At 38.7% G+C, this 27,034-nt stretch overlaps 1 protein-coding gene across 4 annotated transcripts in view; it reads right to left on the minus strand.

Annotated features, from left to right (window-relative positions):
* LOC121321994 (exocyst complex component 6) overlaps nucleotides 1-27,034 on the minus strand; it is an 88,794-nt gene that overhangs the window by 15,203 nt on the left and 46,557 nt on the right. For 2 of the 4 annotated variants that reach the window (XM_041261397.1, XM_041261396.1), the window contains exons 17-21: nucleotides 26,875-27,009; nucleotides 25,841-26,020; nucleotides 24,995-25,024; nucleotides 19,594-19,735; nucleotides 483-556 (exon numbers count right to left, since the gene is read on the minus strand). In XM_041261397.1, coding sequence (XP_041117331.1) covers nucleotides 483-556; nucleotides 19,594-19,735; nucleotides 24,995-25,024; nucleotides 25,841-26,020; nucleotides 26,875-27,009 — 561 coding nt within the window. The remainder of the gene's footprint in view (nucleotides 1-482; nucleotides 557-19,593; nucleotides 19,736-24,994; nucleotides 25,025-25,840; nucleotides 26,021-26,874; nucleotides 27,010-27,034) is intronic. The other 2 variants (XM_041261399.1, XM_041261398.1) reach the window with 1 other exon arrangement.

Consider the following 27,034-nt stretch of genomic DNA (forward strand, 5'->3'; position numbering starts at 1 on the left):
TTAAAGGAGCAGCCTTCATAAAAGGAGATGCAGTATGGTTACTGTAATGGTGCATGCTGCACAGTGTCAGTGGCGGCTTCTTGTTTGTTTCATAGCCTGACTAAGCAAAGTGGACTTGTAATTAGAAAGAATATACTGTAATTATGATGTGTGAGACAAATCCAAATCTCCCATCAGCAAGTCCAGATCACAGTGAAAACCTATCCATCATCTCAGATAATGGCTGAAAGTTCAGGACTATTTCGGCACACAAAAAGCGCATAATAAGAGAGGATAATGTGCAGGCTGCAATTTGGGGATTTCCTTGAAAATGTTTGTTTTGAAATTGAGGTACTGCAGTAGAACTTTTCAACACTGTTCACAAAACTATACTCCATTAAACCTATAAATGAACCAGCTTAAAAGAAGCTTTGGTGGTTTTGATGTTTGTTTTCTTTTCACCGCCAGCCGGCATCACTTATGTAAAAAGCTCAAAGCCTTACTTGTCTGAGGTCGATGAATGCTAACTGCAGAGTGTCCCCTTGGAATCCTGGCACCGGCTCAGAGCTAGCAAACACTGCAAGAAAAGATCACAAAAAACAGGCAAATAAACCGCCAGAAACCTCAGTACATGCCACTGCAAATAAAGATTGTTGTATTTACACTGAGACATATCAACTCAAGGATGAGGTTGGGATATACACTCATTAAAATGCAATTATTGCTCTTACGTTTATTCCACAAAAATGTATGTTATTCTGAACTCATACGTTTAAATTAGAGCAATCCTTCATTAAAATGAGTTCATCGAGGTTAACCTATATAAAGTTTACAAGTCATGATATGTTACATTCATGTGGGCTACACATTCTTTCACTGCATTTGCCCTGCAGGACAATGAATACAAAAGTTTGAGAGGACACCAATTCCATGGCTGTCAACATATTTTTAAACATCTGCTTTTGTTACAGCATCTGCTCAATAAAAATCCTACCTCTAGCCAAACAGCAATTAAAGACAGACAGAGGGGTGGGAGTAAGCTTAACAAGCAGACAACAGGTGGAATGCTCTAAGCACCACAATCTCTGTTTGACTGGAATGTCTGTTCTTGCCTTTTAACACGTTTTTGATGATGGAATTTTGCTGCTTTCAGAAAGTTTAAAACAGGGTCATCAAAGCATGACACACGAGAAGTTCACATTGGAAAATAGCTATGACTCGCACAAAGTCTTAACAATCTTCTCTGTTAAATGATTTCAACTTACCTTACCTGGTTGATAAAGTGTACAGGATAAACACTATGAAAAGTGTGAAATATATTGAAATATATTTAAAGTTGGGTTATTGGCCTTTGTGTTGGTGATTTCATAAGACAAAACATACTGTTTGCCTATTCAATAAAATTTACAGTGCAGCTTATTTTTCTCCTTAAATCTTTACGGACTGTGAGAATTCTACCATTCTGAGGGCAACTGACATGACTTAACTTTAGGGCATGTATCAGACCAAATATCTACTTAAAATATACAGTATTATACATTTCTAAAAAACTGTTGCCTACAGATTACTTGATAAATAATGGTTTCACTCTAAAATCAAGTATACCCACACTGACCTAGTTTGAATGTGACAAAAAAGTTGTCAGAAATGTCCTCATAAGTGGAATTTACTGATCTCCTACTTAAAATATGTAAGGTTATCAGTGGTAGCCATTCGAATATTTTTAATATCCTGTATGGTCCTGATTTTACAAAAAATTGTTTGACAGGTGCACATTTTTACTTATTTGAGAAGTGATTGGCAGGGTTTTAGCTTGTGTGAGTTAGTGTATATATTATTTAAAAGCACAGGGTGTTAACTTTTTTGAAAAGCTGAGTGTCTGTAGAACCTGGACATACCAACTCTGACATTCAAGTACAATCTAAATTTACCCAATTGCTTTAAAAATATTTAATTCATAGCAAATATGTATACTATGTACATACATATATATAATAAGATTAACAACTTTCGGGCTGCAGAGTGGCGCATCCAGCAAAGGCGCTCCACGTGGATGTGCCCTATAGCCTGGGGATCTCAGGTTTGAGTCCAGGCTATGTCACAGCCAACCGTGACCGGGAGCTCCCAGGGGGTGGCACACAATTAGCAGAGCTCTACCTGGGTAAGGAAGGCTTAGATCGGCAGGGGAATCCACTGCTCACTGCGCATCAGTGACCCCTGTGGCCGATAGGGCGCCTGTGGCTCTGCAGTGGAGCATCCAGATCTATGTTGTCCTCCGGGGCTATAGGTCTGGTGGCCTTACTTGTGGAAAAAAGACAGAGTGGCAGGAGCACGTCTCAGAGAACACATGCTCCAGCCTCCGTTCTGCGAGTCGGCGGGGGTGTTGCTAGTGGTGGGCCAAGGATACAGATAACAATTGGGCATGCTAAATTGAGGAGAAAACCGGGGTAAAAGAAATGTAAATATAAAATATATTATAAAATAAAATATAAGATTAACAGCTTTTGTTTCAGAAAAACACTTAAAGTGCACTTTGTAAATAAAAATATTTAAACTACACATTTTCAATATAAATACACTGAACAAAAATAAATGCAACATGCAACAATTTCAAAGATTTTACTGAGTTACAGTTCATATAAGGAAATCAGTCAATTGAAATAAATTCATTAGGCCCTAATCTATGGATTTCACATGACTGGGAATACAGATATGCATCTGTTGGTCAGATACCTTAAAGAAAAAAAAAAGGTAGGGGCGTGGATCAGAAAACCAGTCAGTATCTGGTGTGACCACCATTTGCCTCATGCAGTGCGACACATACATCTCCTTCGCATACAGTTGATCAAGCTGTTGATTGTGGCCTGTGGAATGTTATCCCACTCTTCTTCAATGGCTGTGCGAAGTTGCTGGATATTGGCTACACTGGAACATGCTGTCGTACACGTCGATCCAGAGCATCCAAAACATGCTCAATGGGTGACATGTCTGGTGAGTATGCAGGCCATGGAAGAACTGGGACATTTTCAGCTTCCAAGAATTGCGTACAGATCCTTGTGACATGGGGCTATGCATTATCATGCTAAAACATGAGGTGATGGCGGCGGATGAATGGCACAACAATGGGCCTCAGGATCTCATCACGGTATCTTTGTGCATTCAAATTGCCATCGATAAAATGAAATTGTGTTCGTTGTCTGTAGCTTATGCCTGCCCATACCATAACCCCACCGCCACCATGGGGTACTCTGTTCACAACGGTGACATCAGCAAACCGCTCGCCCACACAACGCCATACACACTGTCTGCCATCTGCCCGGTACAGTTGAAACCAAGATTCATGCATGAACAGCACACTTATCCAGCATGCCAGCGGTCATCGAAAGTGAGCAGAAATTCTTCGGTTGTGCAAACCCAGTTTCATCAGCTGTCCGAGTGGCTGGTCTCAGACGATCTCGCAGGTGAAGAAGCTGGATGTGGAAGTCCTGGGCTGCCATGGTTACACATGGTCTGCAGTTGGACGTACTGCCAAATTCTCTAAAACGACGTTGAAGGCAGCTTATGGTGGAGAACTGAACATGCAATTCTCTGGCAACAGCTCTGGTGGACATTCCTGCAGTCAGCATGCCAATTGCACACTCCCTCAAAACTTGAGACATCTGTGGCATTGTGTTGTGCAACAAAACTGCACATTTTAGAGTGGCCTTTTACTGTCCCCAGCACAAGGTGCACCTGTGTAATGATCAAGCTGCTTAATCAGCTTCTTGATATGCCACACCTGTCAGGTGGATGGATTATCTTGGCAAAGGAGAAATGCTCACTGTGGCAGGCTGGCGAGTGGATAGAGGCCCAGAGACTGACTGCAGTTCAAAAAAATATACTTTTATTATAAATAGATACAAAAATAAAAAGGCACAAGGGCCAAAATAAAGGGATTTAAACACAAATAAATAACAATAACACAAATAACAATTTCCAGGCTGGGCAATGCCTTCACTGGATTCAAACTTTCAAACGTACAAACAAAACACCAACCTGCTTCCTCAGCTCCCTCTCCCAAATGAGAAGCAGAGGCCTCCTTTTATGTCAGGTGGCTGGGCGCTGATTGATCGTTAATTAACCTAATCAACTAATCAACCCCAGCCACCTGAACATAATAAACCCAGGCAGGTAGGGGAAATTAACCCCATCCCTGCCAATTTAAAAAGGGCAGAGCTTTGTTCTGCCACACTCACTAACAGAGATGTAAACAAATTTGTGCACAAAATTTGACGGAAATAAGCTTTTTGTGTGTATGGAAAATTTCTGGGATCTTTTCTTTCAGCTTATGAAACATGGGACCAATACTTTACATGTTGAGTTTATATTTTTGTTCAGGGTAAATAAATACTACACTATAATAACTAATTAATAGTTATACAAGTAATATACTATCTTGGAACAAATTCATAAATGTCAAAAATTAAAAAGGAACCAATAATGTAAACAGTAAAAAAAAAAAAAAAAAAAAAAAAAAAAAAAGGGTAACACTAAACTAACCACAGCAAAGTCTGATGCAATATTGTAAGCGTAACACATTATCCTACACTAAACAACTGGACAATGTACTATCCTTACACATTAGTATATTTATAACCAGGGCTTATTTCACATAAATAACATCTACTGAAAACTAAACAAGAAAAACTGGAATGTTCACAGGCTCATCTACTTCAGAATCAGGGTAAAGAAGTTCGTAATATTGTTCTCCTTCAGGCATTCATTCCATCAACATCTCCTATAAAAATGTCTTCTACTGTATTGGATCAGTTAGTATTCTAGGTCTTGCAAAAAAATTGCTCTTTGATGCCATGCCATAACACTGAAATGATGCACTGCATCCAAAAACTCAACTCTATTAGTTAGGCGAATTGCTTGTTAGAAAAAAAAATTGCTAAAAAATAAAATAATAATCGATCTTGAACTACAGACCGGACTAACTGGTGTTTGTTTGATTGTCTGAAATTTGATGACGGTTTTTGTGCTAATCTGAAAAAAAAACAACATACTTGTCACCAGCGCTGTGTGCAATTACGTCATCAGAAGAATTTGTCTGAAATTTTAATGGGCTGTCTGCAAAGGGTTAATCAATCTTTCCCCAAAGACATTATATTTCTGCCTAAAACGAGTGATCAGGAAAGGATTTATTAATATGCATGTCGATAAAGAGGTATGTGAAAAATACAGCAAACAAGGGGTGGGGATTGACTGGAGTTACAGTACTGAGTGTCCTTTTGTGATTCAGTGCCTTTTAAACCTGTTTTACTCTGAAATTTTAAACAGTGCATGTAAAATAAACAGTGCGTGTGAAAATAAATTGGACCTGACGTGCCTGACAAGTGCTGAATAAATGGACCGCAAAGGCTTAAGGTTAATGGTTACATTTCTATTTCAGGGTTATGATAATAACCTAACATTCCCTTTCAAGTACAAAATGTAACCATTACCGTATGGATAAGTGTACCAAAGCTGTTGCAAGGGCAATACTACCTTGTGCATTACCAGACAGAACCTAAGTAACAAGTAGCTAGTGCTAAAAATTGAGGAAGAAACTCACCTCAAAAATGAGGCAGGCTTTCACCAAGAAATATGCCTGTATTTAGCACATCCACTTTGCAGAGGTGATAGCAAGCAAAAAAGCAGCTTTGAGCAACAAATATTTCAGCTTAGCTGAATGCATTGGCTCAAACTGAGGCTTCATGAGTGCACTATGCACCACGTTCAACCTCCAGTGAGGAATAATCCTGGGAGGCCAAGAGATTCTCTCTGCTTTCTGGACCACCGCCCAGTTTGTCACCCAGGGCAGATATACTGCCCATAGTGACAGGAGGTTCTCATGTGCCCAGAGCAAAAGCTTGCTGGCCACACAATGGAGACTGGGTGACTTGAGGTCGCCCTGGTGGTTGATGAAAGCCACCGCTGTTGTGTTGTCTGTACGGACATCTTGTCAAAGGGGGTTCTACATACCTTGGGCCCCACTGCCATTCCACACAGTGCCCTAGCCCAGATGCATCCGTTGTGACAACCTCCCTTCTGGTGACTTTGCCCACCGCTACGACAAGGCTTAGATGGGCAGGCTGTTTCCACCAAGAGAGTGCCTTTAGCAGTGACGAGACACTGTCAATAGGCGGTCGCTGTTCAATGTGAGCTGAAAATCCTCCATCATTCACCCTATATATGATAACCACTGACAGTGAAACAGCAGGAACTGTAGGCAGATGGTCCTAGGATGACCAGATCTCAAAAGGAAAATCCGGGTGCATGGTGGGGGGGGGGGGGTTGCTCGTTGCCAGCGATACCTAACGTTCATGCAGTAATACCTTGGTGGGAAAACAGCTGCTCAAACCCTTTCCATCAGCTATGTCCGCCGATCACTTAGAACTGTGGTTCATCAGTGCCTCCTTGGCCTGCTCTGGCCCGCAGTCAGGAAGAAAATCTGCTGTGCGTGTCCTCAACAAGCAGACTGGCCTTGCAAGTGTCGCAGGGACAAAACCAAGGCAAGGAGGAAGCAATGCAGTGTGCTTTGTACAGATGTACAGGTACTGCCCCAATCTGCTTACGGACCGCAACAGAGTCAAGAACAAAATAATTTTTCTAACTTGTATCAAAAACACAAGCTAAGACAGAAGAAACAATTGGGGCAACCTTGGCCAGCACCAAGCAAATAGGTACAACTGGCAAAGCGGTGGGGGTCAAGGTTACCCCAACTGTTTCTACTAACTTGGCTTGTGTTTTTGATGTTAGAAGAAACAATTGGGGCAACCTTGGCCGGTTTCACAGTTATGCCTATTTGCTTTGTGTTGGGCCATTGGTTTCTTGAAACTTGGCTTGTGTTTTTGACATCTTCACTTTAAATGGCTGGGCACTTTCGATAACTTGCCATTTTTTCACATTTCCAACATGTTTCTGCTACAGATACCACTTATTTTTTTCACTTATAACACACTGTGGCAAAGTGGCTGCTGATTGTGAACAGGTGCAGAGGTGATGCAGTGCAGGAATAATCACAGGCAGACAATTTTAATCCGATTTGGAAAAAGGATGTTTATTTTGTAAATCCAGGTCTGGCGATCAAATAATAAGCTCTGGCTATACACAGCAATGTGTAAAGCACAGAGAACAGAAACAGGGATTGCAGTCCAAATAATAAACACACGTTATCCGGCCCACAATAACAATTGCTACTGTCACCAGTCTGGGTGCATGCAGTAGTGCTAGTGGTGGGTGATAACAATTATTTATAGTGACTGTGGTCAAGTGCTGATCCGGCTTTGTGCTGGTCCAAGCCGATAGCTCCGGATACGTGTTAGTGGTCTGGTGGTTTACAAGCAGACAATTACTAAGCAGACACAAACAAACAAAACACTCTTTAAACATTTATTTCAGCAGTGGTTACTGCGTCTCTCATGGTCCTTCAGGTTCAAGTTCCCAAACTAAGCGAAGGAGTAGATTGCGATTCTACCAGCCCCTTTTATGCTGTCACGCATGACCCCTTGGTAAACGAGTGCAGCTGTCTCTACAATCTGCAGCTACTACGTCGTTTCCCTTCCAGGTCAATACATTCTTCAACGGAGTCTCGCCTTCTTCCAGACTTATAGTTTCAAATCCCACACATCAGACCTTTTTTTTGTATTTATATAAAAAAAGGGTATTTTTTGCATGCAAATGATCAATTTTAAAACAGAAATAAACCATTTCATATAAATGATATAGACGTCACAATAAGTCCCTAGAATATTTTCCATGTTGACAAAACAAGTTAATTGTCATTAAAACTTGGATGTCCTGTAACATACATATGCGTGGATAAAACTATCACATAAACTATCCTTGCTGTATGGAAAGACTGGCAGTTCTCGTGCTTCGTTGATAAACTGGCGCCAGGAACTACCATTCCCCTCAATATTTTTGAGAGCTTTGTGGATAACAAATGCAGGGGTTACAGTACCTGCTCATGAGATGTAAGATATGTAAATATAATAATTTTAGACCTGCAATATAACATTTAAACATGTATTCCTAGTCTAGCCGCAACACTCCAATTTTCTAAATAGACTCATTCATTTGAATGAATGTTTGGAATGAGCGCTATTCCATGCTTGCCATACAAAACTCATTTGAGTCATTAAATCAGCTTCTTTAGTACTGAATGCTGAAAGGAGCATCTGCCTTAAGTCTGATCCAGGAGGATATTCACATTAAATGTGTTGTGATTTGTGTTTCATAATGAGGTTGCTCGCCTTAGTTGTACAGGCTACAGTGTGTAAGCGATTTGTTGCAGATGACACACAGGTTTACCGCTGTTCAGTGAAAGCGAACTCTTTCTCCCAGTCTGGTTTAAAGCCTCATACGTTCACTTATTACTCGTGGAGGGTTTGCTTAATGCCATTGTCTTCACGAAACGAACAAGCACTTAATTCAAAATGATGAAATTTACTTTCGACAGCATATCTGGCTTTCACGCAAAATATGCATGCGCATGTGAATCGTGTCAACACTCACTTGATGGTTTTCAGGTCAGTTCTTGAAAGGAAAAATGGCGTCGCAGGCTCATTGAGCAGCTTTGATACATCTTAGTCAGGTTTTGGGTCTTTAAAAGGTAAACACCCATATGGTAATGATTACCTTTTTAACATGAAAAGGAAGTGAAACTGTTATCAAAATGGAGGAGGAGGCAGCAAGGTTATCCACCTTCTGATCTAACTCAGTTGTTGAACCTGAAACAATTGATTCATTAAAGTTCCCAATCACTGGTGCAACAATACTTAACATCTTTACATAAGGGATCCATAGGATATGTAGTAAGGAATAAGAAATGTAACCTTTTAAGCTTATTCATGTTATGAGGGTCCATTCAGACTGTCTAACCTGAAGAAACTGGATGTATTGACCTTGCAATCCTCAGTAACATCACTGAGCTGAGAATCCCCCTTATGTTATAATGTTAATGGTATTTTTCCCATTACAAGCTGTACCTCAGGGCCTAAAGAACTAACCAGTGGTGCTTCAGTTGACATAAAGTGCATCAGTTTAAGGACAATGCAAGAACATGAAAAGTAACAGCACTGATAGGGCTATCAAGAAAATTGTTCAACAGTGATACTCTTGACTGCAAGCTAGTGTAGGACTGTCAAAATGGCTGACTTCTTGATTTGGTTGCTAAAACAATGTATATATGTTGTATTGATCACACCCGTTGAACTATGCGGTCATAAGTGATTAACGTCTTCAATCAGTTATAAATCAGTTTTCCAAAAAACAAGTTGTTTGCCTTTTAAGTATATCTGCTGAACTCCATTTAACCCCCTATTATTAAACCCGCCTTGAGGCCCTGTTGGGTTAGTCAGGTACAAGTATACTTAAAGAAAATACACTGGTCCAAAAGGGCACTCTCAATGGCTTCTGTGCAATCATGCCAAAAGACTTCAATCAATAGACAAAAACAGAATAGAAACAAGTACCCCCCCCCCCCCCCCCCCCCTTTACTGTTTAATATTACTATACTTCAATGAGAACTCTTGGCAGTTGCTAGGTTACAGTCAAATCATAATGGGCTTCAACAAAATAAACCTAGTTACATTAATTTACATAAAATATGGCAGGATCCAGGATATCAGGTATGATATTTATCTTCTTCGTTCCGTCATTGCTGGCATACCACTAATCCCTGCTTCACTTATTAGATAGCTATCATACCCAGTAGACTTTGTATGAATGTCAATGGCCATCTAACATCACTGTCATAAGCTTCAATATATCTTATAAGTGTTGGATCTTTATGAGTTAAATACCCATACAGTAATGGTTACATTTCGTACTTGAAAGGGAACCACCAGTACATTTAAATATTCTCAACTAAATAACAAATAAAAAAAACATTACCCAGCACTTGGGTTAGTAAACAGTACTGTATTTCCCATTTACTACACACACTTCCAGTAAACAAAAAAGATGGAACAGAGATATGCTTCTGTGGTGGAGTATAGAGCATTCAGAAAGCACACAGCTAATTTGAATACAACAGAATATTCAGCTCATACTAACACTTTGATACTTTCACACTGCAGAAAATGCTGAGCATCTGATATTATGGTAATGAACAGGTAATGCAGTGTTATTTTGAGTTTTAATTTTACTTAAAAACAGTTCCCAATCTTTGAGTTTTTGATTTAGAAGTTAATATTTTGCACTGTTTGAGCAGCCAGAACCTCGCACAAACTGCATGAGACAACATATTACAGTAAAAGACACTCTAAACACAATATATCAACTTATAATATAGCTTTCATTTTCTCTCCTTTTATTAGTTGCTATATTATCAACATCTAGTACAGTATCCACCAATGCACCATCTAGAGTTACCGCGGGCAGCTGTTTATATCGGCCAAATAAGGTTTGGCATTTGCCATTTCCACTGATTTCAATAACAAGTGCATTGTTTATACCGTGTTAAGCACAATGTATATTTCAGGGGAAACTGTTTGGTTCTCATTATGTGCCATTCACATAGATTTAAACAACAAATGCACTGCTTATACTGTAGTAATTGCTTTTCCAAATCCACCAAATCAGCTGTTTTTACTTTGTTACCTTGCCATTCACATAGATTTCAATACAAAGTGCAGCACTTTACTGTAGTAAATCCCTGACAGATCAATCAATCAGCTGTTTGCACCGCCTTACTCAGAGATTACTCCTGTACTGTACCTTGGCTATTTAATCCCTGTAGGAGGTGTTGGTTTACAGCACTGCAAAAGCAAGCATGGCTGGAAAGAGAAAAACATCAGCACAAAAATTCAGTGTGTAAATCAAACTTCTGTTAGATACTGTGCGCTTGCTAAAGCATGCTTTGGAACTATCAGTCAGTAAACAATGCAATATTGCTTCAAAAAAGCTGAGTTTTCTGTAATCGAGGAGAAGAGCACTGACGAAAATACAACTGAAACTCTGACAACACAAGAGGGGATGTCAGAGGAAGAATTCTCAGCTGTGTCACCTTGGCAACCAGGTCGATCTGCCTGAAACAGACACCGATGACGTAAGCGTGTGTGCTGTGCTTTTAACACTGCAGCATCCTATGGAGCAGCATCTGGAAATAGCTGAATTGGGATTTTCTTAGAAAACAGTAAGTTTGCAAAAAAAAAAGACAGTCCAGATGCATATCAGAGTTCTTCGTTGGAAACAATTTGCAGTAATGTAGCCTACCTGTACTGCAAATTTCTGCACTTGCACTTATTACATTCATAGGTTTTAATGCATTTTTTTGTATTAGTGTAACGAGAGCCTTAATAAATATTTTTAACCACATGCACACTTGTTGATTTTGTTTAACATTTTAATAATAGAAAAAAAAACAAAACACATGAACATTTCAATCAAATCATTTTACCTTTTGATGTTCCAAGTTCTGCAAGATCAACTTTATAGGCTCTTAAGTCAAACACTTTTTTACGTGTTTTTTTTTTTTTTTTTTTTGCACCAAGGTGTTGACTTTATTCTATAGCTGTATAAGAGTAGATGGTTTTATTAGTCACAGAATTAGCACCATGTGAACATCTGGTGAGGTTTTAACACTGCTTCCCCACCTTCCTGTGTCTAAACACACACTTTCTTATGGGTCATTATTTGCATCAAGACCTGTCATAACATGGAAGGCAGACCAATAACAAGAGAGTGTTAAAGTTCATTCCATTAGTTTAGTTCAGCAGCAGCAGCCAGGAGTTGTATATATTTAAATATACTGTAGACAATTCAGTATGGATTTCCATTATGTGTTTGATACAAAAAGAGGTAGAATGCTTCCTTTTGAAAGGAAAAACCTTTTGTATATCAGATGACAGCTTTTGTTTGAGTTTGAGCACACCATCATTCTAAAGTGAGTAAATCCCACAAACCCATTTATCAATTACAGTAGGAAGCTACCTGCCATTTGTGAGTTATTTGCACACCCTGAGTGCTAATGGAAATGTCACTGTTCTGACCATTAATCCCAAAATGTCATAGAAAAAAAGCCGGAGGAGGGCGACGAGATGCAGCATAAATCACAGCTAAGAGAGTGATGTCTGGAATGCATCTCTGACATACGTTGTGAATGAAATCCTGACAACAAAGCAAGCTCCAGCTTACTGCTGTTTTAATTTAACATACATGTTTCAGCGACCTCTCCCACAATAAAGAGGGGACAGACGATACCACTTCCACCAAAGGACAGTGGAAATGTAATGCTTAGTCTCATGTAAGGCTCATAGCAGATTTCAGACCCGATGCTTAATAACAGGGTGTCTGTGGTGTGCATTGCTCTTTACATTATAGCAATGAATTACCTGATCAAGTAAAATATGTCAAAACTTAGTGTTCTGATGTGTATCATGTTACACTAACCAGAAATGTACCCTGAGGCCATAGACTTGCCCCTTGGAGGTACTGTATTTGTAAATCAAACCACCCATTTGCACAGATATTGAGCCAAAAACATTTACACTAATATTGTCTGTTACTGGATGCAAAGCTAATCTACAATAACAAGACACACCTAGATCATTGTTAAGAGTTTGTTCGCTCACTTTTCATAAAAACAGAGACAGAGACAATCTCAAAGTTTTAACAAAACAATGCTAAACATCTTGAAACCTATACCACATGATTAGTCTTGTCTATATATTAAACGTAATAATGTTTATATCTGTTTTTTAGTATCCTGTCTGGGCAATTCACACTTTTATTTATTTTAAAAAAATCAGAAAATTAATATAATTATTATTCTTTTTAATATGCAGACTAAGAGACGAAGGAGTATAGTTTTGAAGACAGTTTGCATTAGTGCCCTGTCCAGGCAATTTCATCGTAGTGTGAAACTGTAATCACTTTAACTAAATCTCTCTAAATTAAATTTCTCTGTGCCTCAACGCATAAGGAAAAACTATACTGTACTGGAGCTACTACATGTGGCAATTTATTTGACGGAAAAAAGAAAGTAAGAGTCCTACTATCATGGTAAAAAGGGTGGTATTAATACAAATTAATTATTATTGAGAGCTGATCAACCGGAATGTTGACAGCAGAAGCTAGGAGTAAAGTCTGGAGGAGTGATAATAAAACAACTCCAGTGTTAACTGGTACATGAATCAAGTCCATAGTGTGGTTTTTTTTTTAATTATCAAAATTATTCTTTTTTCTTCTGAAAAAAACAAAACATTAAACTGAACACCTTAATTCCTGATAAATGGCGCTTGCTAAATGTCATACTCTGGTTTTAAGGTTGTAGTTTGCTAGATTCAGTTTCACTCCATAAGTCTGACTTCTGTAAGAGGTTAAGAGAGTTCAAGGCCTTTAGACTTAATATAAAGATTAACAAATCACAACAGCAACCTGAATGTGTATCAGATTGTACTTTTTTACTAGATGTATAGCAATTTATTTTATATCGTTGAAAGCTATAATTACATCATCTGGTGGAAACCCACTAATGGCTAACTAGGCAATTGAAATAGTACACCCTGCTATAATAAATCACAGGATTTTAGCAGGTCAGATCTAATTCTTTGAACCATGCTATGCTGGTAAAACAATGTGTAGAATTACATTAAACTGTTTATATTTATGAGAAGCTTTAATTTGCTGTGTTTTGAAATCAAAAGTTTTTTGTTTTGTTTTATTCTTATCACAGCATCCTTACATTTCTAATTAGGTGTAAAACCCACTCGGCACACAACCTGTCCGGGCATTGCTACTATTTATATAAAGCCACACAATATAATACAGTACAACTAGGGCATAATTGAAGGGGAATGGCACCTGTGAACTAATGATTTGTAAACATGAATAAATAGATAATGAAAGTGTGTGATCTGTATCACTGATCCAGCCAGAGGGCAACATGACTTCAATATGGCAGCCACTTAGGTCAGAGATTAAGGCCAATGTCACCAAAACATTTAGGACGCAGTGTTTATAATGCCTTCATTCTGATCCCCTCAAGAAATGTGCAAACCTAGCTCAAGGTCTGCAGTTAAAGAACATAAGAACGTTTACAAACGAGAGCAGGCCATTCGGCCCATCTTGCTCGTTTGGTTGTTAGTAGCTTATTGATCCCAGAATCTCATCAAGCAGCTTCTTGAAGGATCCCAGGGTGTCAGCTTCAACAACATTACTGGGGAGCTGTTTCTAGACCCTCACAAAATTCTGTTCTGAATGCCCCTTTGTCTGATCTCCATTTGTGAACCCTGGTCCTTATTTCTTTTTTCAGGTCGAAAAAGTCCATTGGGTAGACACTGTCAGTACCTTTTAGAATTTTGAATGCTTAAATCAGGTCGTTGCGTAGTCTTCTTTGTTCAACACTGAATAGATTAAATTATTTTAGCCTGTCTGCATACGACATGCCTTTTAAACCCAGAATAATTCTGGTCACTCCTCTTTGCACTCTTTCTAGAGCAGCAACATCCTTTTTGTAGTGAGGTGACCAGAAGAGTACATAATATTCAAGATGAGGTCCTTCTAGTGCATTGTACAGTTTTAACATTACTTCCCTTGATTTAAATTCAACACTTTTCACAATATATCCGAGCATCTTGTTGGCCTTTTTTATAGCTTCCCCACATTGTCTAGATGAAGACATTTCTGAGTCAACAAAAACTCCTAGGTCTTTTTCATAGATTCCTTCTTTAATTTCAGTATCTCCCACATGGTATTTATAATGCACATTGTTATTGCCTGCATGCAGTACCTTACGTTTTTCTCTATTAAATGTCATTTGCTATGTGTCTGCCCAGTTCAGAATCTAGTATTTGAATGACTATTGCTGCCGCAACATTGTTTGCCACTCATCCTACTTTTGTGTCATCAAAGACATGGGGCTCCAGGTCTGTATCTGTGGCTGGAGCAAAGTGACAATGGTTAGGGGGTTGAAGATTCATCAAGGAAGAATGAAATGCAGTAGGAAGAAGGGACAAGGGTCTCACATTGATCAGTAGCTTTTACGAAGTCAGTCAAGTCAGTTGAATGAAATCCAGCAACAGGAAGCTAACCACAGTTCACAGGATACCAAAGATCTCTGTCATAGATGAAAGGAGGACTTGCATAAACACAACTAGTGATGAACCTAATGCCCCTTGTGAACTTAGTCAGATGAACCAGTGTAAGAGAGAAAGGGCACAATCCTGGAGTTAAACGGCCAATAGCTTCTGAGAAAACAGTGTGGGACATAGTAAACATGAATCTCTGTTTTGCACTGGAAAGGTTAGGTGGAACAGTCGAAAAGAAGCTGGATGCATTTGGGGATACCATCCACGCATATGGAAGCAAGAGGTTTGGAGTTGAAAAAAAGAAAGAAGAAACTTCCTGTAAAGTTAGACAGCAGTAGGAAATTGTGTGCTTAGAACAAGGAGACATCTGAGGAAGCAATGGAGGAGGAGAACAAAGTCAGAAGGAGGCACTCAATCTTTTACAAAGGGTCATAAAAGATAAGCTTGCAACATTGCGCAGAGCTGAGCGCCTACAGAAACACTGCAAAAAGGAGGAGTGTGCGAGAGCTAACTTTTATAAAGACCCACTCAAATTTGCAAAGAAGTTATTCACCAGGGAGAAAAATGGCACACTAAAAGCAACCAAGTCTGAGCTGGAGAGAGGAAACGCACACAGATTCAAAAAGGCAGGAGCCTATGTCGATTCCTTCAGACATCCCATTAATCAATCCACCAGAATACCAACTGGAGGACTGTGCACTTTAGTGGAAAGATGTAAAGCAAGCTCTGAAAAAGGCAAGGGTATCATCATCTCCTGGGCCTAACGGAGTTCCATTCAGAGTCTACAAGAGTGCCCCTGGTGTTCGATGAATCTTGTGGAAATTGATGAAAGTAGCAAGGGAAAAACAGGCTGTACCAAGTGCATGGCGCCGAGCAGGTGGGGTCTTTATACCCAAAGATTCTACAAGTATTGGTCAGTTTCGACTCATTTCCCTGTTAAATGTGGAAGGCAAGATTTTCTTCAGCATTGTTGCTCAGAGATTGTCAGCTCTGCTATTGAAGAACTGCTTCATTAACACTTCAGTACAGAAAGCTGGTATTCCAGGTTTCCCAGGATGCTTAGAGCACATCAATGTGATCTGGCAGAAGGAGCTCCATGTGACATTCCTGGACTTGGATGGTTCAGTACCACATGAGCTTTTTTAGGCAGCATTTTATTTTTGCAGTGTACCAAGGGCAATAAGAAACTTAGTGAAAGCCTACTTCGGAGATTTGCAATTTTGTTTTTCAACTTCAGAATTTACTACTACATGGCAATGTCTACAAATTGGAATAATGGCAGGATGCACCATTTCTCCATTAGCTTTTACCATGGCAATGTTAGTAATTATTAGGGCATCAAAATGGGTAGTGGGAGTAGAACGCTTGGCTTCTGGAATGCGACTGCCACCAATTAGAGCATAGAAGGATGACATGACAGTCATATCTACAACAGTAACCTGCAGCAGTCAGTTATTGGAGCTAACTAATCAATAACATTGAATGGGCATGATAATTAAAAGGTTAAGTATTGGATAAGAGGTTCTACATTAACGGTGAACAGTGTCTAAGAAGCCTGTGAAAAGTCTTGGGAGATAGCATGATGGGGACCTAAAGGACACAGTTTGTGTGAGAGAAGTGAGTCAACAAGCAGTGCAAGGACTGATGAGCAGACAGCAGCGCTTTACCGGGCAAACTTAAACTCTGGTGCTTTCAGTCTGGTCTACTGCCAATACTTCTGTGGCCACTCACTGTGTATGAGGCTTCCTTGACAACAGTAGAGAAGCTGGAAGCGTTAAATCTGTTCATACGTCAGGAAATGGGTAGGAGTTCCATGCTACCTCAGCAGAGTAGGACTGTATGGTAAAGGGATACTGCAGTTGCCAGAGCTCTAACTGAGGAGTTTAAGTGCACCTAGGTTTGACAGGAAATGACACTGGTAGAGTCACACGACGAATGTGTGAGGAAGGCAACACCTGTGTTGAAAACTGGAAGAAAGTTGGCGTAAAGGAAGCTGTGGAAGATGTAAAGGCTGCCCTTTTTATCAGTGATATCATGGGGCAAGTACAGCACTGAAGAGGAGGCCTTGGTCTCAGTTCAGCTCCTCTTATATGGCACAAAGCAGCTCAACGACGTGCAAAAGCAGGAGGAAAGGATGAGGTTGTACAGGCAGTTTCCCAGGCCAAGCAGGGAGAATGGACGAGATGGGAGAGTGTGGAACAACGCAAGATCGGCTGGCGAAATCTATGGGCAATGGTAAAGAGCAGGATTAGTTTCCTCATCAGGTCAATATATGATGTTCTCCCATCACCAGAGAACCTTAATCTATGGGTAGGAGAGGATCTGTGGTGTCCCTTGTGTTCATCGCAAGCTACATTAAGACACATTTTGACAGGATATAAGGTTGTTCTTAGCCAAGGACAGTTTACTTGGCATCATGACCAGGTTCTGAGATGTTTTGCCTTAGCATTGGAAGACAAGCGCAGCATGACCAACAGGTTGCCACCAATCCCAGCAATATATGACACACGAAGACCAACATTCCTCCGTCCAGGGGAGAAACCTCCAAGAAACTCATCTAGGACAACTGGAAGCAGCTAGAGACTGGAAAATGCTGGCAGATGTTGCACAATGGCTTATTTTCCCACTTGAGACTGCGACCACTAACCTTCGACCTGATATTGTCTTGTGGTCTGGATCAGTAAACCTTGTTCACATGGTAGAGTTAACAGTGAGATGAGGCGTACGAAAGAAAAAAAACTTTGGTACGCTCAACTAGCTGCTGATGTGGAACAGCAAGGATGGAGAGTCCAGGTTTATCGAGATTTGTGACACACTCCATAACCTGGTTTCTCAGAGACATCGGATTCAGTGGTCAATAGTTGCAACGCATAGTGAGGAACTTGTCTGAAGCAGCAGAGAGGAGCAGCAACTGGCTCTGGATAAGACGAAAAGATTTTCTCGTTGGGGACCTCAAGCACAGTAGAAAAAAAAACTGATTTAAAGGAAGGTAAGTAAGCTGGGCTTAGCTGAGTGGGGGACGGAGAGGTGTGATGCTGGCATGCCAGAATCACTGTCAAGCCCTCTTAAGGTGTCGTCGGCTAGTCAACGGAACACCAAGGATTGAAGGTGTTGAACTACTCAGCTCAGTCCAGATGGTTGTCATGCTGATGCACTAGGGAGTCCACACAGTGGTTGATCCCTGTAGCCAGCATTGCAGCAGTTATGTGTGCTGATGTGCCAGAGGGGCAGAATAGGCTGACTCGAGTATGGCTTCACATGCTTGTTCAACATTTACACAGGAAAACAGGGAAGGGTCTGAGTTATGATTCAGTAATGTCACTAATGCAAGGGAAAAAGGTTACAAACTCTATTGTGATCATTTTTACACAACACCAGTACTTTTTGAAGACTTTTGGAATGTTGTTTCCCTTTTTTTTTTTTTAAATCACTTTTTTACTTAGATATATTATTTTGTATTTATTGTTTTTTTTGTAGTTTGTTATGAATAACTAACTTTTGCTCTGGTGTTCCAATTTGATTATTGTTTTTATACATGTTCCTAGGACCTTGAAGTTTCTGTTGTCTGTACTAAATTTGGTGGGTCTCTGTGACAAAGACGGCTGTAGTGGGGACGTCAGACCAGAAGAAGCACACAGTACTGAGAGAGGAAATGATAAATGGATGCGCTGCTGTGCAGTTTATTATTATAAAATAAAACAGGACAAAAACACAGGACACGGCACTGGTAGCCAAAATAAACAGACAAGCAAAACGGACTAACACTAAACAAAACATGGTGAGCTTCAATTTTACTTAATACTATAACAATTACCTCCGTCTCCAATCCCGTTCTCCGCTCACCGAACACACAACCATCAGTGGGTGAAAACATGCTGCATTTACTCAGCTGTACCGAGACTCGATTGCTAATCAATCATTCAACTGGAGTCGCGGTACAACTGCACGTGAATTAATAAAGTGCAATAACCTGTGCTCACATATTACTTTTTACTTGCACGTGAAGTGCTGTGCAATCCTCGTGCCTAAATACAAATATACATTTTAAACACTCGTGTTACACAGACCCGTTTATATCCCGTGTACCAATGACTATACACCAACATTAACACAAAATACACATAGGGGCGGGAACTTTGCCAGTCTCACAGAATGGATTTTCTTTATTTTGAATCCCCAGTTTGTGCTGAGTTATTACATATAAGGTACTTACCTGAAACCCTTGTAGTTACAGAGTTATAAGCACACATAACAGTAAAAATCAGGTGAAAATAGCAGTGACCTCAAATATTGGTTTTCATACAGTTTCACAGGTGGATCTCTTTTTGACTCATACATTAGTAGTACTGCACATACAGCTGATAAACATAAGTAAATGTGATGTTTAAGTCTTTTTAGTTGGGTGTGCACCCCACACAAAAGCCAAAATATAGACCTAACTGCGTGAATGTGATCTCACACTAAGCTTTTCCACCCCTGATAACAGATTCAACAGCAAATGGCATAAAAATGAACTCTGTCAGCACAAATTAATGAGGCTTCAATTCCTACTTACATTCACACTGTATGACATCCAGGTTGAACTGCTGAATAGCTCCCATGCTTATCTGTTTCAACTCGCTGTCAAGCAGCATCTGCGTCAAGGATGTAGACAGGTGCTTACAGGCCGACATACATGCCGTTTGAGCTACTTTCCCCTAAACGAAGATAAAAAATATATATCAGCTGATGTTCTTATTGTGCAACAAGCAGGGTTAACAGAAAACAGTGGATAGCTTAGGTAAAATCTACCTATTGGATTCCTTGAATGGGTATCAGCTTTCCCCATTACTGCATATCTTCTAACAATCTTCTATATCCAAGTCACATCCACAACATGACCACACAAGCAGATATACACAAAGCCGACAGTTCTTAGTTAACTTTAAAGAAGAAAAAACGAACAAGGCTTACTGCTGTACAACAACAAAAAAAGAGCATGCACAAAAATTTTCCCAAAAGGGAATACAGTTGGATATCTGGCTATAATAAATGTATATATTTGTGACTGGTTTTCCTATTTCCAAAAGGAAAGTGATTTAATGGCAGATAAGCAGGGGTCTGTGCTAGATTACCTTATCTTACACTACTTTTATGTATGTACAGGCTCCTCCATATATCAAAATATACAATTCTGACACTTTCAGTAGATGATGTTAAATCGCTTTTAGTTTCAGTTTCATTGCAGTTGGATAAGCAGTTCTCTAAGTAAGATGTAAGTATGGGCCTCGCCTCCATATGGCTGAGTTTACTTGTCCCCTGCAATGGAGAACAGCCAAGCTTTATTTGAGCAACTTAATCATTGCTAATCATTTTTAAAAACTGGGATAATGTGGTTTTATTTACAGTAATTCTAGCACATGACCACTTAAGAAATGTAATGAGCTTAACAGCATCGTTTTCTGCGATCAAGACAAAAGTACGATGTCAGTTTTTTGTTTGTTTTGCCAAATTAGAAAACTAAGTGCGTATTGTTAAAAAAAAATAAAAAGTGGTAATGTTCTTTTTGGAAAGACAACCCAGAGTGGATACAATTGTAAACAGTGATTTATTTAAGTTATAATTATAATAAAATTATTATTATTATATATAACATACCAGACATTTTGCATAAGGGCTCGTTATAAAACAATTTTTATTAAATGAATGACAAATGTAATTTCCATGCAACATATGATGATTATACTTTGTAGGAATCTGTGTTATGGTCATATGTTTTGCTATGATTACCAGAACTTAATACCAAGACCAAAAATATGTATATTTTACATAATTAAACTTAACATAGTTAAAAAGCTGCTACTGTTCTGAGATTTGACTGTAATATTGCAGCCCAAACACTGGGAACTCAGCAGTCTTATACCTAGAAGAGATTTCCGTATCTATACTGAAGACCCACGAAAGAAAAGTGATGGCAAAACCAAAATTGGCAAGAATAGATGAACTGCTGAATAGGAAAGCAAGAAACAATGGAAAACCAGCATGCCTAAGAATCACCCAATCTCAATGGTAATTACATTGGGAGACATGCAGCTCTACTCCCCAAGCAGGACAATATCAATATGAAAGGGGAAAGGAAGTAAGAAAGGGGCCACATTTAATTTAATTACAGTGTAATAGGTCTGAGATACTTAATGGAAATGTCATTTTAATTTAATGGATCAACATTTGCATTTTTAGTGTAACGTACTGCTCCATGCCCTATGCATTCTGCCACCGAAATGTAATGACAGCATAAAGCTGATTACAAGGTTGTCAAGCAAAATTCTAACCTTCAATTTGTTTAAATACAGATGTATAGAGATTCCGATCAAAATACAAGTTGTATTTTCATTTTACCTCTTGAAACAACGTCTGGGTTGGGGCTAAATCTGGCACGCATGTACAGTATGGAAGCAAAACAAGGTGACATGTTATGTACACTGCTGTATTAGGCAATAAATGATACTGGAAATGCGAAGACTAGATATTGTCTGGCTTAAAAGAGCACAGTAATTGCTCAATTATTTTTCACCATGTACTGCTCTACAGGCTTATTGTTTTAATAAACAGATACAGACCGAAGAGTAGGTGCAGCAGTAGAATAATAACCTGAAACATAATGATTTCACAAAACATATGTACACTACATGGTATTATAACTTAGCACTAAATACTTATATTAGCCGTTAAATACTTTTCCTATCTGAGAGAACACTTTTTTTTTTTTTTTAATTACATATAAAGGTTAGTGTAATGTATTATGCAACCTGCTCAAAAATACCAATCCTTTATACCCAACACAATAAACACACATATCCAACACAAAGCAGTTTCTTAAATGCACTTCATCATACAAATCTAACATAAAAAAAAAAATAAAAAAAACCTGGACTACAAAATACCAGATATTAGGTTGCACAGATCATTCAGTTTTGTGTGTGTGTAGTTCAGGAATTAACTTGATGTTTGGAGCAGCCAAGTTAATCTGCAGAGACCCTTTTGGTTGCATAGTTCATGCAGTTAAAAGATCTATGCTATTAAAGATACCAATGGATCAAACAGTTTAAACACTGACAGATATGACAACAAAATATTTGTCAAATGCACAGAAAAAAAAAAAAAAAACCTACTCCACAGAGAAAACATGTCCACATAATTCCTAATGGCTCTTTACAAAACAACTGTTTATCTAGCTGTGGAACCCTGTGTGTGTAACAATAACCTGCCAATTTCAATAATGTAGTATGATACGTTGGACTTGTACAAGAGCCATGGGAAAAGAAAAAACACTTTATCAATTATAACAATCAATGGGGGAAATAAACATGAATGCTTTTAGAGATTTATTTATTTGAATTGTGTATATTTAAGTAAGACTGAAAGATTTTACAATAATTGTAAATACATAGTTGTTCTGAATCAGAAAACCGCTGGCTCTCTACTGTAGTTTTAACAATTACAGGTCTTTTGAGAAAGCAACAAGACTAAGTTACTAACGCAAATACGAAACCCTTTTAGAGCACCTTTCTTTGGACTGCCTTGGCTTTCATTTGCCACACTACTTGGGGCTAACATTCAATTATATACAGAGTCCAAGTAAAAAGATAGAATAGTAATGACCTCTCCATACACAAAACCACCTGCTAACATGCATCTGCCCTTTACCCCTGACACCAGAGTAAGTGAAAAGAAGAGTAAGCAACGTATATTTCAAAAGAGGATGTGCTGATATATGAAATCCTTTCTAGGAGTACCCAAAAACTTTTTCAGTTTAAGAACAATTGCAACAAAGATACATTTAGCTCCCAGGAAATTCCCAAAGGGTCAACCATATGCATCCTTTTAGTTCAGTTTTTTTTTTTTTTTTTTTAAGCTGCTTTCTTAATCCACTCTATTTCCTTGAAAAGCAGCTTTCATCGTTCAGGGGAATGTCAGTCAATATGATTTATGGACTGCATTCAACAAAGTCAAAGCTTACAGAATGAGAAATATGACAACAATCTGCTAATTTGTTTTGCATTGATCCACTTAGAGTCAAAGACCTGCTGTCAGGCTGAGACCAGCAACACAATGAACCTGCCGGTGACAGATTCATCCATCCTCCCTACCAGGCTGTGCCAATCAAAGACAGCATGATGTGACATTTGGTGGGATCACTAAGAGAAGCCATTCTCTGACTAACCTATTTGGACTTTTGATTGACGTACTTTAAATAGCTTGTGGAGACTAGTAGTCCTTTACCTACTAGTGCATTACAACCAGCTGTGAATTAAGACTTTTCCTGTCAATCACGTGAACAATGAACTACAGTAACACCAAAACCCCACCCCCAGCTACAATCAGGAAGGAAAAAGAAACAAAAAAAAAACTAAGAAAATTCACTCCAGGTTACAATTAACTACCAATATGAAACTTAGACCTCTCTGAAACTTTGAATTTATTTCAATGATTTATCCAATGTAACATGATTAGGGCTTGAAGTTTTCATGTTTATTGTTGATCACGATTCTGTTTCCTAATTAAACTAAAAAAGCTGTTAATTTGAAAACAATGTCACTTGTTTTTACTGTCATATCTTGAGTGAGTCTGAGTCTGTTTCGCTTAATTTTTCTATTTTAAACAGACCTGACAAATTACATTAATTGCTCATCGCTGATCCTAATTGCATTTTGTTATCGTTGTGCTACTGTTATTTTCATTTGTTTAACAGAGTTGTCCTGACAGATTTTCTTTTCATCATAAAATACCCAGTACAGAGTGTATACTGAAGCAAGTCCTCAACTTTCTAGCAAAAAAAAATCTTAAACCAAATCTTTAATTAGTAGTTTTCTTTTTATTGCGATGCAGAGACAGCTTAACAACTACTAATTAATATTGAAAGTGTAGAAATTTGGAAAATAAAAACTGAAAAGTTCAAGCCCTACATATTACACTTTTTTGTGGCCTGCAAGTTAACAGCAGTAGCTCAGGACTACAAAGTCATACAAGTAATATTTTTGCTGAAAAAATGACTTCCCCAGCCGTTTATTAATTCAATTTGAAGTGGCTAGTGCAAAATAAATAGTTGCGAGACAAAAAAGTTCTTATGACCCGTTAGTTCTGAATAACTTTTCAGCGTCTAATCAAGGTTTTAGTGCTATGGAACATGTCTTAACTTAGGCTATCAGATTCTTTTGACATCTAAGTTTATGAAAATTGCCTTTTTTTAATATATATATATAAATTTAGTCGTCTCCAATTTTTTACCCCAGTTTTTCCCCCAATTTAGTGTGCCCAATTATTATCTGTATCCTCGGCTCACCGCTCACAACACCCCCCACCGACTCGGGGAACGGAGGCTGGAGCACGCATCCTCTGAAACGTGCTCCTGCCAGTCTGTCATTTTACACACTACAGATCCACAGTGAGGCCACTAGACCACACCACAGGTGTCGCTGATGTCGTGGACTCCCCTGCTGACCTAAGCCCTCCCTACCCGGGCAGCGCTCTGCCAGTGATGTGCTACCCTAGGAACTCCCCGTCACGGTTGGCTGTGACATAGCCTGGATTCGAACAGGCGATCCCCAGACTATAGGGCACATCCTGCACTCCAAGTGGAGCGCTTTTACTAGATGCACCACTCTAAACCTTAGCTGCATAGAATCCATGAAATAAAATGCATCACACACTCAGCTCTTTAACAGTTCTTGGTGCACAGTATCTCACCTCTGTATTAAAGCTCCTAGAGCTGCTGCATGTTGAATATGATTAGCCAAAGTGAGCTACTGGTCTAACGAACCTGCTGAATCCTTAACAAAGTGTGTCACTGCTCCACTGACCCCACTCTCTGTTTGAACCTGGAATAGACATTAAGCCTGTAGGCAGTTGATAGTATTGAAAGGTGCATGATCTTGGTGTATGTGTTTTTTGGGGGTTTTTTTGTAATAGTTACTTACCGACATTGCTGCATGGTCATTGTTGTTATTCTGAGTAGAACCCAAGCAAGGGAATCAAAAATCAAATGTAAACAGGGAAAGAAAGGACGGCAATAATAAATGGAAAGAAAGAAATTGAAGAACCAAAGACAGATTTCAAGTGCAAGTAAGCCTACATACTACTACCACGAACAAAGACAGGGGCTCATTTATCAAACTCCTTTGCTCTCTTTTGTGAAAGGAAACCACTGTTAATGTTACAAAACTAGTTGTGTTACATTTTGTATTTCCCCTTCCATTCACAACAAATGGTACAAATTGAGATAAAGACCTTGTAAACTAGCCTCCTTTGAGTCTAAATGTTAAGAAACAGGAAAATCCATTCTGTGGATAAGAACAGGAGGTATTATGATAAGCAGCAGCGGTCCAGTTTTAAACATAAATATTTTCAAGATTAAGGGGTAGCTAACTGTTCAATACCTTAAGACTTTCTTTCCTCTGCTTATCTAAGGAGTTAAATTTGCAAATAGGATCAGAAGTGTAGTGTAATGTAGTCTAAATAGAATAATGGTCTTTTTCCCCTACTGGGGATTGTTTGAACTGGATTAAATGCCACCTATGTAGTTAATTGAAACACTGCTGGCTAGATGGCTGTGGATATTTAGAATTAGAAATGGCACACAGGGAAAACTACTACTACTCTTAAACTCACTTTTTAATGGCAAACAAAACATTTAAAATCAGGAACAAGTAAAACAGAGCAAGAAATGTTTAGAGGTAAAAGACCAAGAAAGCAATTAAAACACAACAAAAGCAAAACAACAGGTTAATATTTTTTAGATGGCAGTAAAAACGTTATATACTCACAGGCAAGTGCGTGAAAACTTGAAATGTGCTGCTAAGGAAATTTATGAGATCCATTAGATATCCACTTGCTCTTCCATCAGACTCTGACATGGTCCACTCATAGTCAGCTAGCTGAATAAACTCATCAATCTTTTGGTTCAATTTAATATATATCTCTCCTTCTGCAGCATGCCTGGCATCCTAAATATAATGGGCATTTAATTACCAATGCAATGTTGTGCATCATAGCAGGTTAATATTTCATATTTTATCAAGGAGGAATCAAGATTAGTTGACCTGCCACCAAGTTCTATTCCGAGCAGCAAGACGATTTATAATATCTGAATAGCAACCACAAACTCTCATCACAGAACTGTTATTTCTGACTCCAGCCTTTATATTAAAAAAAAAAAAAATCATTCTAATATTTATATTCATTGTACACAGTTATACAGTACACTGTTTGTAGTTGATCATTATTAAGTCATAATAGGGAAACCATATGAGAAAGTTATATGTAATCAAAGTGGTCTATACCAATTTTTTGGAATATTGGTTAAACTGTAATGCACCTCATAAGTGCATCCTTCAAGTACTGAGGCTTTTCAGTTTAAATAAATAAATAAATAAATACTGTGCTTTTCACCTAAACCCCGAATGTAACTACCTTTGATACCCCATTCCTTATACAAAATGCCATACTTTTTGGTTGTGGCAGGATGGTCTAGGTGAGCAGGATAATTTGTTATATAACTATAGCTGAACATAAGAAAGCTTACTTTCTACAAATGTAAGCGCTTATCCAAAGATGGAATACTTAAGTACAATGCTACTGAATATAAATTTTCCAGCTCCAAGATTTTCAAACACAAATGGATAATATTGTAGCCCTTCAGTTAGGAGCATAGTACTACTAGCTAAAATATTAATAATAAAAACAGACCAGAGAAATGTTTGCTTGCATTTGTTCATACTACGAGTAATCTGACAAGCAGTACCCATGGTTGTACCCAAGAATGTTTTTTAAAGGCTTTGGGTGATTGTTCCTTGCATACCTTGAACGTGGAAAGCCCATAAAGTCTTGTAGTGTGGATGGTTTCCGGGGAAACGTTTGTGATGTTTGTTATAAAGTCTTCCAGGTATTTACAGGCTTGCTCCAGGTGTGTCGTGTTTATGATGATCTGTACAAGCTACAAAACATTAAACATAAAAAAC

This window comes from Polyodon spathula, chromosome 10, assembly GCF_017654505.1.
Source record: "Polyodon spathula isolate WHYD16114869_AA chromosome 10, ASM1765450v1, whole genome shotgun sequence".
NCBI lineage: Eukaryota > Metazoa > Chordata > Actinopteri > Acipenseriformes > Polyodontidae > Polyodon > Polyodon spathula.